The following is a 16,990-nucleotide window of genomic DNA, read 5'->3' as shown; positions in this document are numbered from 1 at the left end:
TCTTTTTACCCCTGAGCATGATCTCAAGTTGTATCCATTTACCTACAAGACCGTCAAGGTTTTCCTTCTTTATAGCTGAGTAGTTCTCTATTGTATAAAAATGTCATGTCTTTCCAACCAATCTGCAGCTGATGGGCAAGCTACCCCTATTTTTTACTGGTTTCCTGTCATACAGAGAATTGTTTTCTCATCTTTGACTTTCAGTCCACAAATCCTCTTTCAGATCAGTTATATTTCTTAGATAGCTGATGGACCCTATTTCTTGATCCAATCTGTCTGTGTTTCTTTGTATTAGTGTATCGAGGCCATCTATACTAGTGATTATGGCCAACTTTCTCTGCCTCATCTCTGCCATGCTATTTTCTGCTGTTGATTGTCTGCTTTTCCCCTTCATTCCACAGTTGCCCCATTCAGTGAGCCCCCTCTGCTGCTATTCCTGAAATCATGGCCTTTTTTCTCTCTTTAGAATGTCTTTCAGTATTTTTTGTAGGGTTGGTTTGGTGGTCATGACTCCCCCAGGTCCTCTTTGTCATGGAAGCATCTTGTTTCTCCATTAATTTTGAAAGATAGTTTTTCAGGGTACATCAATCTGGGTTGGGGGTTATTTTTTTTCAGTACTTGGAATACTTCACTCCAAGCTCTTCTTGATTGGATGGTTTGTATCAAGAAGTCTGTCATGATTCCGATGGGTTTTCCTTTATAGGTGATCTGTTTCTTTTCTCTGATGGCTTTTAATATTCTGTTCTTGTGTTGAATTTCTGGAATCTTGATTACTATATGTGTGAGTATAGATCTACTTTGGTTATAGCTGGCTGGAGTTCTGTATGCTTCTTTTTCTGAATATCATTTCCTTTTCCTGTGCTTGGGAAGTTTTCTTTATTTATATAAATAGCCTTTGTATTTCATTTGTGTTTACCCCTGCTTCTTCGCTCACATTTTTTTATTCTTAAGTTATAGACCCTCTTGTCATCTTCTAGCCTTTGTATTATTACTTCCCGGTTCCTTGGTTTTTTTGTTTTGTTTTATTTTTTGTTTTTGGTTTTTTGGGTTTTTTTTTTTGTTTTTTTTTTTTTTTTTTGTCTTTTTTCATTTTTACCGGTACCAGGGATCGAACTCACGACCGCCTGCTTGCAAGGCAGGCGCTTATGCCGCTGAGCTAAATCCCCAGCCCCCGGTTCCTTGTTATTTTTAAGAGACCTTTCTTTCACAATCACAAGTTGCAAATCTGCCAGCGCAGTTCTTCAATCTGCTGCTCCCCTCCACCATCACGTTTCCCTGCCAAGGGCATAGTGCTTGCCAGCCACCCGCTTATCTGTGACTGCGTGTCTCTGGATTCTACTTCTTGCACAGTGGGGCCAGCTCCGGTGAAAGCACTTCTAGCTACTGCTTTCTGTTTAAGTTACTCTTTTCTTCTTCTTCTTTTTCTTCTTCTTCTTCTTTTTATTCTCTCTGTGGGCTTTGATTCTCACTTTAGTTTCTTCCTGGGTCGAGGGGACCCATTTCTTTCCTTCTGATCTTCTCCAGAATGCTATATTCTAGCATCTGGGCTATTTCTCGCAGAGAGGCTGTTTACTCTGCTGCTTTCTGTTCTGCCATCTTCCCAGAATCTGTATTGGCCACAATTTAAGCAGTAGACTGAAAGAAGTTTGTGGATTATCAGAGCTAGTTTAGGTTCCATGTGAGGGATTCCCGGTTGGTAATATAATTTTGAGTCTAATATTGAAGATTTTTATGAACTACGATGTTGATTTAACCACTGCAGTAATTATCAGTGTATGGAGCTGTTGAAGAATAGGGCAATCAGAAAGTGGAGATGATGACTGAATCCAGAACTCCCAACCTATGGCCAGAAAGAAAGTAGGTACTGACAAGAAAGGAAACATTGCTTCCCACATTACTGTATGAACCTTTCATTTTTGTATCCACCCTAATTCTTTACCACACACAGGGATAGTTAAATTGTTAACTCAAGCTTTTCTTTGCTTCTTTAGAGTCTCATATCATAAATGAACAGCCTGTAATTGCAAAGCTCTGGCTTTCTTAATGTATCACTATGATACAGTCTAACTGTAAAAGCTGACTGTTTTGTTAAAGTAGCTACTGAACCATTTCATTGTATCCTTAGGTGCAGAAATGAAACAGCTCCTTAACCATTCACAGCTCTGAGCCAGGGAATAAAACCAGAAATTCTCAGAAACTTTAAGCACACCATCAGCAAATATAATCCTTCTAAATTGGAGACTTCATGATGCAACCCTGACTCAGTCATAGCACCCATCATATGATGACAGTAAATGACATCTTTCTAGCCAATGACTGAGGTAGACTGCATTCAGAAATATCCTTTATACTAATATAAGACAGCCAAAATCAGTACCTGACAAATGTGACAGCCTGGTGTATAGAGATACTTATTCTCATGAGCAGAGAAGAAATAAACATTCAACCCTCTGCCAAATGCAGTCATAGGGCTGACTTCACTGCTGTCCACTTGAAGATATTATCAGTAGAATGATATGTAAAGGATTCTAGGCTTTCTGCTATTGTCTTCATGCTAACTTCCCTAAGCCTCACTTAGAGCAAAATCAGCGTTCCTATAATGCAATTTATTTTACATGTAAAGTCTGAAAATGCAAATTCCGAAGTCCAGTTTCTCCTTTGATACTGGCTCCTCCCTTGTTTCCTATTCAGCCCCATGCTTATTCCTCTGTTATTTATCATGTATATCATAATGTTAGGCAAGTACTGCACTACACATGACACTAGTCTAAAAGTCCTGCAGCTCCGCCCTAGTGATTCATGCAGAGGTTTAAAACATAAATCACTGCAGCACTCTTCTTCCTTGGCATTGACAGCTCTATCCCTATATGAGAATGTAAAATCCTATTAAGGAAATGCTTTTTCCCCCAAATAATTATTTTCTAAGACATAATGCCATGATGGTGATGTTTGGATTTCTTACTATATATGTGAATTTATTGCATCTTATTATTTTGCTTCTTCTAAAGAAATTGGTTGTGACTCCTTGGCATTTATTGCAGATGAACAGGAAAGTTCTGGAGCAATTATTTACACGGTAGAGCTGAAGCGCTATGGGGGGCCTCTCGGCATCACAATTTCAGGAACTGAAGAGCCATTTGATCCAATAATCATTTCAAGCCTCACTAAAGGAGGATTAGCTGAAAGGTAAAACTTGAAGGAATTGCTATAATTACCAGTGTCTGAGAGGTGCTTTCTTCTTTGCATTCACATAAAAACATACTTCCCTCTCCTGTTTCCTTATCTGTTGACTTTTAAATCTTTTCAAAGGATTGGCTTTTATAGCCTGAGAACTCTCAGACAAAACTGCAACTTGACTTGAAGGAGTGTCTTACAGGCAGCGAAAGATGCCATGGGTTTCACAATGATATTACTCTCTAGAAATATGTACACTGACCACTGTTGACTAGAAGTAGATTTATATCATATCCATTTTGAGAAGAGCAGTTCAGCGAAGTTAAGTGGCTTGTCTGATTCAGTTCTGCAAACACTTGCTGAACCTGTTACCTGACAGGTGCTGTGCTTGGCTGCCGTGTTTTTAGGAGAGGATGATGCAGGCTTTGCCTTCAAAGGTTATGGAAAGCAAAGTGTAGTGAACTCCTCCCTTAGCAATACCTTGTATGGTTTATATACATAGTGCACCCATTCTCCACCTTCCAATGAACTGTGTTTTTTTCTGAGATAGATCGTTGTACACAAAACAAATTCTATTACCAGATCGTCTCTCCAGTGACCTAGCTCAAGAATGTAATTGCAAAATAGAGAGATAGTGTTCAGAAAATTGAAAATTACAAAATGTGATTAAAAACTACAGTGAATGTTTAAATTTTCAAAAAATTATTATAATAAGAAACACATGAACCTCCCTCAAAATCCTCCCCCTCATTTTGACATACTTATCTTGTTATTCTTGCCACCTTCTGAAGCAGTTCTAGAAGTTCTCTTTTGTGAGTGTCTTTAGTTGCACTGTCTTGGCTGCCTTGATGTCCTGAGTTGCTTCAAAACATTTCTCTTTCCTGGCCATTTTGCTTTGGGGAAGAGCCAGAATTCTCACAGTGCTTGTGCTAGCAAATACAGTGTGTAAAGACACGCCATGATGATTTTACAAGCTTGCCTTTCTGTTGGATGGCACTCAGCAGTATTCATTGTATTTTTTGACACACCTTGTAAAGACACATCCTAAAATTCAGCTTATCCAACATCATCTTATCTGAAAGACAAGGAGACTGAGGCAGCCCAGAAAGTGTTACACTGCTGGAATTTGATATTCTGATGTTAGCAGAAACACCTAGGATAACATATTCTTCAGGCGTCCTTTGGTCCTAAACATCTGTTATATGGCAGCTTAATATCAATCTGATTCAGTAAAGTGTTTATGAATTACAACCTAGATCTTCCATAAACTAACACTATGAAAGAATCAAGAGATGGGGGGGGTCCTTAAGAGCAGATGCAATGGCAGACTTGTTAAGCAGCCTCTCCTAACATGTATGCCACAGTGTCACCTCTGTTGCTCAGTTCCTTAGCTCAGCACAGCTACTATTGTCCCAGAAGCAAACTGTACTCACAGTAGTCGTCAGCAGCACTGTACACTGGATAAACTCCTTCACTCACTAGATTTTAAAAAGCAAGCCAGTTCAACCAGCAGCTGGTACATGGAATTCGGACTCTACAGCCTTCCTCCAGGGCAGACATCTGAGTTTCATACCACCCTGAGCTGCTCTGCTCTGAATCTACTCCTCCACCAGGTGCTTCCCCCCAAAGATAGGTGCACCAAACATCAGAACTATAAATGCCAGTTTACTGGGTTAGGTTGGATGGAAAGAAAAAGGGAGGAAATCTATGATTTATTAGTCAAAATTTAATTTGTTTCTTTTAACCATATCTCAAGCAATATGCCAAGCTCTTTGTATTTGTATTCCTTTTTAATTCTTTGAATTTCTCTGTGAGATGATTATCCCCACTGTAGTCAGGAGAAACTGACATCCAGAGGTTAAAATAAGGCACCCAGATCACACAGCTGGTAGGTGGCAGAGATAGATTCGAATATAGCACTGATTGATCCTTGTGTTCATCACTTTTTAATCCCTGGAATGGTCATCAATAGGGGAGGCCCTGCACCAGGGTCAGGGTGCATCCCCATCATCCTGAGCCTCACTTCTGCAGAGGTACTGATTGTGTTTTAATGTTAAATATATAGAAAGAAAGAATGTTCCGTGCTCTTTCTCAGTCACCATAGTACATTTCCTTTGTACTTTTAAGAGGATTACTAACGGTTCCACTTACCTGCAGTTTAAAAAATACCCAAGTCTATTTTCAAAACTAATTAAAACAATTTTTCTAATTTTATTTGAAATTAAAAAGTAGTTCACAACAGATGTAGTTATCTTATAACATTGCCCGAGAGAAAACTAGAAGTGACTTGTAGACATGCTTGCCAAGTCTTTATGGTTATGAATGTGTAAAGTGTGTCAGGGAATTGATCCTGCATCCCTGTTCCTAATTGGCTTTTCAGAACTGGCGCAATCCACATAGGAGATCGAATTCTAGCCATCAACAGCAGCAGCTTGAAAGGGAAGCCTCTGAGTGAAGCCATCCATTTGTTACAGATGGCAGGAGAGACTGTCACCTTGAAAATTAAGAAACAGACAGAAGGTGAGTGGGTCATGGGCCTCCGTTAAGGACTACCAGAGTGTGTCCTTCCCTCCCTAAAATAATGTGCTATTGTCTACATGCATATTTCTAAGGAAATGAATCTCCTGACACCGAATACTGAGTCTCTTTTTATTTCAGATTCTCTGATATTTAACCTCTTTTCCTATCTGTAAAGCCCAGTCAGCGTCAAGTCCCAAGAAGTTCCCCGTCCCCAGCCACCTGAGTGACCTGGGAGATGCGGAGGAAGACTCCTCACCTGCACAGAAGCCAGGCAAGCTCTCCGACATGTACCCCTCCACAGTGCCCAGCGTGGACAGCGCAGTGGACTCGTGGGATGGGTCTGGAATAGATGCCAGCTACGGGAACCAAGGTGAGTCCTCACTCTGGGAATCATAGTTGAAGATCGTATTTCTCAAAGGTTTACCCTCTCATTCATAAAGAGAATGTCTTTAAACTGTGTTTGCGTCAGTGCCACCACACGGAGCACACTGAAACGCTTCCCTTGGCCGAGCTAGCATTTCCTTCTCAGTCCTGAAGTCATGAACATTGGTCAGACATTCACAGGTCTGTTAGATCGTCTGATGGCCAAGTTTTCAGTGCTGATCTTGTCTTGTAAGCCAGAATTGATCTGAGGCTGATCATACACTAGAGACAAGTCTCACTGTCTTCTTTTCCAGTCAGTTTTTCACAAAATAGCTTAGGGAGCTTGAGGCTTACATAAGAGATGAGCTATGGATTTGTGACCCAGTTTATTCTTACCTACTCCCGGTTCTATATAGAAACTTGAAGGGGTTTCCCTCAGTTCTCATTATTAGAGAGTTATAATCACGGTACATGAATGTGTATACTGGATTTTTCTTCACAGATGTCAACTCAACTGCCAGTCAAAGAACAGTATACATAAACAGCTTGGAGAACATATGTTTGGGTGTGAGAGATGCTTTGGTGCTCTGTAAACTATACTTACGGGAGAGACTGAATCCAGTTTGTTCTCATCCTGCCTTTCCTAGTTTTCTTCGCTCAGCTTGCCTTTGTTCTGTTGCTTTCTGTTGTGTCCTGTGATGGTGAAAAAATAGAAATGAAATGATATCTCAGAGATGTCATTTTGTTATTATTAGAGATGATCCTAGAGTTTAGTGGAAAATATATTTTGAACACCTAAAAGAGAATTGAAGGTTTCATTTATCTGGCAGTTAATTTTTCCAGATCATAATGCCTTGTGATAAGTTAGCTCTGCCGCCCAATGGCAGATATTTTCATCGCCTGAAAATTGATAGGCAACAAAAGACACTAATAAAGAACACAAGTCAAATAAAGCAGAAACATTAACTTGAATTAATTTTTGTTCATTGTCTCTTTATTAATGTGGAGACATTTTGGCTACACAAAAAGCTTTTGTGAAGATGCTATTAATATTAACGAGTTCTGCCCCCTACAGTGACACTAAGAACTCAGCTCTTCCAACCTTTCATTCCACGGGAACAAGACAGTGCTTGGCATACTAACATAGGGCCTCATTAGTAAAAGATGAAGAACCATGTATTATGTATGAAGCATTTCACAAATTTGAATAGTAGTCATAATAATATTAAATATGGCATTTACAAATTAGAAATCTTTATGAGATTGATGAAGCTAATAGCTAAGTAGAGAGAGAGGCAGGGCAGAATGGAAGTTCTCCAAAGTAAAAGAAAAAACACCGTAACCATCTCTTGTGTTTGTAGAACACTTCCAGCTTTAGTAAGCACTTTCATATAAGTAATCGCTAGTGATTCTTGTCACACCCCTGAACCAAAGGCCAGTGTTGGTCATGGGTCATGGAGGGAGAGGAGGATGTAACTGAGCCAGGCTGATTCCAGTGGAGCTCCTGGTACTGTGTCCTCCCTTGCTACATAAAAGCAAGTCAGAGGTGAGCGCCTGAGATGACACATTCCTCCCAGCCACTGAGATAGCCCTCCCATCACCACATTGCACTGACAGCTCAAAAGTTCTCGCTTGTATTGAGCTTAAACATACCTGCCCAAAGCTCCTGCCTATTAGTCCTGCTTCTACCCTCAAGGTGATTCAGAACCAGACTAACGCCTCCTCCATTTGACAGCCCCTCAGATGTTTGAAGATGGCATTCACTTCTTTTTCCTTTCCTTCTCCAAGCAAAGTAGCCTCAGTTCTTTTCATAAGTGTAGTTAGTAACCTACACTTTTCAGTATCTTTATTATGCTATTGGATTCTTTTCTGAATATACATTGATTCTCTTCCAATTTAACACTATAACTACCTAAGAATAGCACTCGGGAAACAAAGTCATATGACATTCTGACAGCCTAAAACACAGCAAGTCTATCAATGCAGGCTGCATTAACATAGGGACTTTGGTGGTCACATCATAGCCATCACTCTGAGCTTACTGTTTACTAGTGTCTTACAGTCTGTTTCTCTTTCATTTTTTTACTGATATGAGGTTAAAACAGATCTATCCAGATTGTGCATATAATTGACTTCTCAGAAGCAGATAACATTTTTCCCCTCCATTAAATATGTGATGAGATATAGCTTATGTCTTCAGCCTCTCACCAGCTCTCTCTTCTGTCCTAATAAGATGCTCACAACCTCACTATTTTAAGTCTACTACCATGCCCCATTCCCAATGGGATGCTGCACCTACATGATGCATGTCTTCCTCCCTGGGCCAAGACTCAGTATCTCTAGACATATTCCTTGCTGTTCTTGTTGCTTCCTTAGAATGTCAAGTTTTTTTCCACTTATTCACTCAACAAATATTAATAAGTGGCACAATATAAGACCAACACTGTTGGACCATAGATCCAGAGGCACTATTCTCATAGAAGGGGTTACATAGCTGAAGGGTCAGACAAGTAACCAGACAGTTAACATGCAAAAAGCTACCAGCAGTGCTGAGTGTTCCTTAGTCAATGGAAAGAGAATTGCAATGGCTGGATCAAGACTGGTGGGTAAAGAAAGAGTGTGTTTAGGGAAACCCAGCAGTGGGGTGATCTTAGATTTTGTTATGTAGCTGTAAGATGCAGACCCCTAGTTGGCCTCTGAGACAACTTCCCCCCACCACCACATTCTCTTGCTCAGAATACACAGTCCAGGCTGTGTATACTTGTATACTTTGCATCTATCTGACTTATCCAGATCTTATGCTTTTGATTCCTTGGGTCTTATTTATTATTTTTTTCTAACTATTGGAAAACATTGCTCTGCTTGGATGGAGGAGAGGCCAGCCCAAAAACAGACTGACAAGTGAGTCTACCTGGACTCTGCCATTCTCATGAACAGTTAGCTCTTGTATTCTCTGTGATTCTGGCCTATCAACATCGATAGTTATAATTCCTTTTCTTCTTTTTTTGCAAGTCATTATGATCATTTCTATTCTCTTACATTTTTATTCTCTTAGAAAAAGAAATACGTTTTTATCCAGGTTTATAAATATATTTGTATATAATTAAGTAAACTCTTCTTTAACTCTTTATTTTCTCAAATTTTTTTTTCCTGTACCAGTGATTGAACTCATGACCTTGGGCTTACCAGTCAGTCACTTACACCACTGAGCTAAATCCCTGGCTTAGTTTCTCAAATTCTAAAATTATATCTCCCGTATTTTTCCTTAATTGGTAAATTTGTGTTTTTATTTTTCCATGATTGGATTAGTAATAGTTTCGGGACTTTTTTCCAAAAAGAATTCTACTTGCATTTACTAGTTCCATTATGGATCTTTTCATATAAAATTTGCATTGAAGTTTAATTCTTTCATTCAGTTTCTTTTAGAGTTTGTTCCTTTTTATTCGAGTTGAATGCATAATTAATTTCTACATTTTCCTGTGGTTTTCATAAGAATAACAAAAAACTACAAAAGATACCAACAAATACAGAACCCAAATTTATTAAAGTGTAGCTAAATAATGAGACACACTACAGAGCAGGACAAAGCATGAGATCAAGCAGCATCCACTCTATCAGTAGGGTTTCATTTTTTCTTCCATTTATCTCTGATCATTACATGCTCATATTTCATCTTGTTCCATTAGCTTGCCCAATTTCCCCAAGTTCTTACTTTTCTGCTTTGGTCTCTAGTGTTATACAAAGATGGCTTTGGTGTATGTTTCTAAAATTTTGTCATCATCTATTTGGTCGTATTTATCATGCAGTGCTTTTGCTGATGAGTATCTTTCATCTACTACTGCTTTCTTTGTTGAACTTTGTACAGGAGTAACTTGCCATGCATCACATGCCAATTCTTTTTAAATTACTGTTCTTCACTGTATTCAGAGAGCTCCCCCTGAGCTGGAATTTTTCTAGAGGTTGTGAGAAAGACAAGTCCAGGCTGTGTTCCCGGCATGCAAAACAGCCCATTTCACACTTGTTAAGCATGCAAATGAGCTCTTCCCTAGACAGTGGACCACAGGGCCTTCCCTACTCACAGCGCAGCTCCACTGCTGCTCGCCTTCCTGCAGGCTGTGACAGATCTGCTGGACGTGCTACTTCTCAATCCACCTCTCTGATTTTACACTGGTACCAGATGGGATACAAGACACTTCCTGCCGCCAGCCCATGCATTGTGTGGCAGTGTTACAAGCAGTGTTGCAGTTTTACCTCATATCCTGGCCTTGCTTTGACTAACTAAAACCCCTCTGCAATCTCTGGCCATCGCTGTCTTCACCTAGCTTCCTACAGCCACCACCCTGGTAACAGCTGCCCATGGACACTCACTGAATCGGACATTTTTTCTTCTGTCTTATACTTTGCAGTTACAGAAATACTCTAGTTGAAGATGTGATTTGGATCATAAGGAGGGGGTTTTGGATGGTGGGGTCATCATTTTGAGGTGGTTTCTGAAAGAAGTTAGAACTACTTTTGCCCTGTCATTTAAAACTAGAGTTCATCTAAACACTTCAAATATTTTTATTGTCAAGAACAATTAAAAATAGTGACACAACGGTATGATTTCATTTTCTCATTCTTAACAAACTTATGTCTTTGGGAAACAAATTTGGCAATATAGCTCACTTTCCTTTAGTAAAATTCATATGCAAAAATGAAACTAATGGTGAAAGCTACAGCTCCATAATTGTAGTTAAGAGTAAATTCTAAAATCACACTCTGATTTCAGACTTCATCACTATGAGCCAACATTGTTTAGATTGCCTACCTACATTACACCTGAGTGTGAATTAAGTGCTAAAAGTGGATTAATACAGAAAACCAAATGAAAACTATAATGACAAATTTTTATTTTCCAAATATTTAAGATTTATTTACCCTAAAAATAATAATCATTATGTCAAGGTTTCCTCCACTTTAAAAACCATTTGTGGAGCCGAGGGTTTAGCTCAATGGCTAAGTGCCTGCTTGGCAAGCGCCGGATTGTGAGTTAATCCCCAGTATGAAAAGAAAAAACTAAAAAACCATATTAAAGATGGCAGAGCTGTAAGCAGCTCTCTGAGACTTGCATTCCAGATGCTGGAATATAGCAATGTAAGAAAGACAAACAGGGAAGTGGGTCCCCCAGATCCAGGAAAAATCTGAAGCATGAATTGAATTCTAAGAGAGAAACTTCAACAAAGAAGGTGATAGTTGTCCATGCCTGCTTCCAAGACAGGACTCATTACACAGAAGGTGTGGCTCAAACCTGTAAACACACATTGACGTCTGACAATCCTGCAGGCCTCCAAAGAGAGATGTGGCAGTGGAATGGGACAGTAGATGTGAAAGACTGCATGGCTGGTGGTGAATGCTGAGGGCTTAGTCCTCCCACAGGAGAGACCAATTGGTCTGGCGCTGTCTTGGATGCAGGCCAGCTGAATCAAAACTCAGAGCTGCAGCAGGCTCCATCTAGTGACTAGCAGCTAGACTCAGACCTGCAGAACATGCTCAGATGGTGGTGAGCCCAACTAATCCCGTTTGGGCCACAAAGTGCAGGCTCACTGAGATTCTCCACTACCCCACCAAAAACCTACTGCTGGTTTCCTGTGATGGATCAGCATGGATTAGGACTGTGCCTCCACAGATTGTCTACCAGTAAAAGCAGAGACAGCCTTGGAAGTGGACCTTCTCTCTGTCTCTTGCCTGTTTGTTCCTGTTACTGTGGTGGTGGGTTTGTTTTTGTTTTTTGCTTTTTGTCTTAATTATTTTTTCCTCCTGCATTGTTTGATCTTACTTTTATAGCACTGCAAACGTGGTTTGTTCTTTTTACCTCTTCCTTTTCTTTTTCCCTCTTGTCTTCTGCACCAGTTTCTGAAACTTAACATAAGTCCCCTTTGTCATCCAACCTTACTTATAGTCTCTTCCTCTTCTTCCACTTCTCCATTTTCTCCATAACCCATTTTAAATTTTAACTCCTGAGGGAAAAGTTGACATATTAAGGATTTGTATACTGCACATAATTTTCTAGTTTATTTGAAATTTTGTTATAGGACTACAAATCTACTTCATAAAGTTGTAAGTGGCAAATTAATGTTTAGCTCAATTTGTCATTTTCTAACCTGTGTTTGATGCGTTTGATACCACGATAGCCAAAAGTTACATACTTGTTCTAACCAGTTCTTCTCCCTGGTATTCCATAACTGAAATAGACTGAGGGTCACAGAAAATACTGCAGCACAGTGCCAGAGAACCAGGGATGGAACCAAACAAGTAGCAACTTCTTATCTCCAACAAACTGAAGAGGTTAAAATCTTCCAACAGACTCCAAACCCAAAAACCAGCTACAACTGGGAGAAACCTTGGAAAAGTAGCCATCCCCTGGGATCCTAAATACTAGCAATAATGCAACCCACCATAGGCAATTTACAAGCATCACCCCAGGAATTAAACTAAAGAAAGACAGGAAAAGAAGAAGGCACTTAAAAAAGATGTAATCCCAGACATTCACCTGGACAGTTCACCAGAGGCAAACCTAGGGGACAATGAGGCAGGACAATCTGAAACTCCCACTTGGCCTCTCTGAAGTGTTAACAACATGGCAATTGAATGAGGTTCTAGAAAAAATGAAATCAAAAATAATGTCTCAGATAACTACAAAGACCATGCTTAGTGACACTAGAGCAGATACAGACAAAAAAAAAAAAAAAAAAAGGTAAGCTTAAGAAAATCATGGAAGTCCTGAATGCTCAGCATGGGAAAAAAAATGGAATCCATAAGGCAGATTCAAGCAGATATTCAGGAGAATAAAGATTTCATTGAAAGTATCCACAGGGGGCTGGGGATTTAGCTCAGCGGCATAAGTGCCTGCCTTGCAAGCAGGCAGTTGTGAGTTCGATCCCTGGTACCGATAAAAACGAAAAAGACCAAAAAAAAAATTATTTTTTAAATCCAAAAAAAAAAAAAAAGAAAAAGAAAGTATCAAGCAGATTAAGTAAATGTAAGGATCTCAGGTATAGAAGACAAGTTTGCAGTACAATCATAAAAAGAAATATTTCTTAAGAACAGAAAGGAATGGTGATAAATCAGTCCAGCAGCTTCTACCTGAGGCAAATAAGAATAACTTAACGTTGGTTGGAGTCAATGAAAAATCAGAAGATAGAACAAATGATATTTTAAAAAAAACTGTTCACAGACATCATGACAGAAAACTTCCTTGGTAGAGAAAAAAATTGACATACAGTGAGGCATATAGAACTCCAAATATCCATGACCAAAAAAAAAATAATAATCTACAGCCAGAAAAATCATAGTCAGCATTCCATAAATTCAATGTGAGAACAGAATCTTAAAAACTATTAGGGAAAAGAAACAAAGGAAAAGGAAAGCCATCAGAATCATAGCCAACTTCTCAACACAAACCCTTAAGTCAAGGAGAGCTTGGAGTAAAGTATTCCAAGTTGTAAAGGAAAACAATCTTCAACCCAGATTGATGTACCCCATAAACTATCTTTTGAAACTGGAGGTGTAAGATACTTTCATGACAAAGAGCATCCAAGAAAATTGCAAACCAGCCCTCCAAAATATTTTGAAGGACATTGTAGAAAGAAATAACAAGGACTGCAACCCCATGAACCCCACAGAAGGAATCCAATGGGCAAAGAGAACAATTACATGGAGGAAGGGAAATAAAAGAGGGGGAGCCAACAATAGGAAAATACTATGACAAGGATAAGTCAATACATACCAATTTAAACCAGCAATGTTAATGGTCTCAATTCACCAGTCAAAAGACATAGACTGGCAGAATGGATCAAGAAGCAAGATCCAACAATATTCTGTGCACAAGAAATACATTTCATTCAAAAACAAATTCACAGCCTGCAAGTCAAAGGATGGAAAACAATACTCCATGCGATAAGAACCCAGAAAAAGGCTATTTGCAGACAAAGTGAATTTTAAGCCAAGATAAATTAAGAGAGATAAAGAAGGTTAACTACATCCTTTGTAAAGGGGAAAATCCAAGACGAGGTAATAATCATAAATATATTTGCAATAAATATCAGTGTATCAGTTATATACAACAAATACTAACAGCCAAGAAAAACCAAACATAAAACTAAGACAGTTGTATTGGGGAATCTCAATACTGCACTGTCACAAAAGATCAGATGAACTAGACAAAAAAATCAACAATGAAATATTAGAACTGAACCAAACTTTTGAACAAATGTAGTTAGTAGATGTCTACAGAGTATTCCGTCCTACAACATCAGAATACACATTCTTCTCATCTGCACATGGGACGTTCTCTAAAATAGACCACATAGTAGCTCATAGAACATGCCTAAGTAAATGCAAAAGAATTGAAGTTATCACATGTATATTATCAGATCATAGTGCAAATTGGAAATCCATGGCAAAAGAAACCAAAACAACTTCATAAACACTTAGAAATTAAATAGTACCCTCCTCAACAGCAAATGGGTCACAGATGAAATTAAAGAAGAAATCAGAACATTTTTTACAGTGAATGATACTGATAGTACAATGTACTAAAACTTATGGACACAATGAAAGGAGTCCTAAGAGAGAAATTTATAGCAGTAAATACTCATGTGAGGAAAACAGAGCAAGTACATATAAACAACTTAATGTCGAACCTCAAACTTATGGAAGAAGAAGAGCAGCCTAAGTGTAAAACTAATAAAAGGGAGCAAATTATGAAGATCAAGCAGAAATTAATGCATTGGAGACTAAAAAAGCAATACAAAAATCAATGAATCAAGGAACTCGTTCTTTGAAAGATGAAATGAAACCAACAAACTTTTATCCAAATTTATCAAAAAAGGGGAAGAAAAAACTCAAATCCATACAGTTAGAAAGGAAAAAAGTAAAATCACCATGGACCCTTCAGAAATCCAAAAAATCGTCTAACTACTTTGAAAATTTGTATTTTAGTAAGATGGAAAATGCAGAAGAAATGGATATATTTCTAGATACATGTATATTACCAAAGCTGAGTCAAAAAGATATAAAATCTTAATGGACCAGTATCCTAAATAAACTAGTATCAATCAATTTAATCAAAGGTGTAATTAAAATCCTACCATCAAAGAAAATCACAGGCCCTGACCAGAATTCACCAGAAGAAAGATAACCTCTTTCATAATTGGTGCTGCAAAAATTGGCTCTGCACATCTGTGATTAAAATTGGAACCAAGTCTTTCACCATGCACTAAATTAAATTCAAAATGAATGAAAGTGCTAAATATTAAAATAGAAACAATAAATATGCTGAAAGATAGAATAGGTAAAACTCCCGAAGACATTGATTAGGTGAGACTTTATGAATAAAACCCCTATTTCAAAGAACTATCACAAAGAATCAACTGGAAGATTAACTGGAATCTCATCTTACTAAAAAAACCTTTGCACAGCAAAAGAAAGTACCAGCAGAATGAGGAGACAACTCACAATGTGAGAAAAAAATGTTTGCCAGCTGTTCTTCTGACAAAGAATTACTATCAAGAACATATAAAGAACTCAAAAAAATCAGACCTCCTAAATTTAAAGACTCAATCCAAAAATGGGCATCTGAGATGAATACATACTTCTCAGTTGAAGAAATACAAATGAATACACACTTCTCAGATGAAGAAATAAAAACAGCAAATATAAAAATGAAGATATACCCAACATCACTGGATGTCAGAGAGATGCAAATTAAAATAATGCTGAGATGCCATCTCACTCCATAAGAAATGATTTTCATCAAAAAATCAACCAGTAACACAAGCTGGCAAGGCTGTAGGGAAAAAGGAACCCTTCTCCACTACTGGTGACAGTGTAGACTGGTACAACCACTGTGGAAATCAGTGTGAAGATTCCTCAGAAAACTAAATTGGAGGTCCCATTTGTCCAAGCTATTTTCCCTCTGGGTATCTTCCCAGAAGTATTAAAAACATCATACCACAATGAAATATGTGCACCCTGTTTATAGCAATATTCTATGTAAGAGCTAGATCTTGTAAACAACCTTAATTCCCATCAACCAAAGAATGGATAAAAAATATGTGATATTTTTATACAGTGAATTACTTAAGCCATAAAGAAGGATAAACTTAAGATTTCTCTAAGTAAATAGATGCAACTAGAGGCCATACTCATACTTGAAATAAATCAGACTCACTTGTGTAAATATCGTATTGTCTCCCTAATGTGAGAAGCTAAAGAAAAATATATGCATGTATAGATAGTTAAGATAGTTATACTACTAATGTCTCAGTTCATTGAAAAGAAAGGTTTGTGCTAATGTTGTTGGGACAATTAAATGCAGATATCTTGTACTCTAACTAATTTAAAGATAACAATATACAATGTATTACCCATTGTTACCCTCTAATTGCTGGGCTTTGAAATTTTGTTTTATTTTTTCTCTTTAAAATAAAATTTAAAAACAAAACATCACTTATATTGTGAAGATAAACTCTCCATTATCCTAAATAAATAAAATCAATCATTATTTCACACTATGGCACAAGATACACAACCAGATATTAAAGTAAAGAACAAAACAAAGAAGAAGGTAAAAAATTTTCAGTTCTAGTGCAAAGAAATTACTTTGGACATATGTTTTTTTAAAAATAATGTTTTCAAAAATTTGTTTTTCAGTTTTAATTGAAAATGTGGTTTTCAGTGCCATACATAGAATTTCATGTGTTTGTTGCCATTCAACAGAAACAAAGTTTAATTACATTTCTGACAGTTTATTTTTCATAATACTTCGAAGAAACCTCTTTTGCTGGCTCTCCATTTTTACAGGATAAGTGATAGGGCCCTAGTTTGAAATACAAGGCCCTGTTGGGCATGGTGGCACACACCTCCAGCACTCCGGAAACTGAAGCAAGAGAAT

General features: G+C 38.0%; 1 protein-coding gene across 13 annotated transcripts in view; it reads left to right on the top strand.

Moving 5' to 3' along the window:
• The window catches only part of Grip1 (glutamate receptor interacting protein 1), a 633,384-nt gene that overhangs the window by 585,760 nt on the left and 30,634 nt on the right, over window positions 1-16,990 (top strand). For all 13 annotated transcript variants that reach the window (XM_063255091.1, XM_063255088.1, XM_063255086.1 and 10 more), the window contains 3 exons: window positions 3,042-3,186; window positions 5,555-5,694; window positions 5,870-6,064. In XM_063255091.1, coding sequence (XP_063111161.1) covers window positions 3,042-3,186; window positions 5,555-5,694; window positions 5,870-6,064 — 480 coding nt within the window. The remainder of the gene's footprint in view (window positions 1-3,041; window positions 3,187-5,554; window positions 5,695-5,869; window positions 6,065-16,990) is intronic.

The sequence above is a fragment of the Cavia porcellus genome, unplaced genomic scaffold (genome assembly GCF_034190915.1).
Source record: "Cavia porcellus strain 051 isolate PalLab524CR breed Dunkin Hartley unplaced genomic scaffold, mCavPor4.1 scaffold_8, whole genome shotgun sequence".
Classification (NCBI taxonomy): Eukaryota; Metazoa; Chordata; class Mammalia; order Rodentia; family Caviidae; genus Cavia; species Cavia porcellus.
This window is presented reverse-complemented; position numbering and strand designations above follow the sequence as displayed.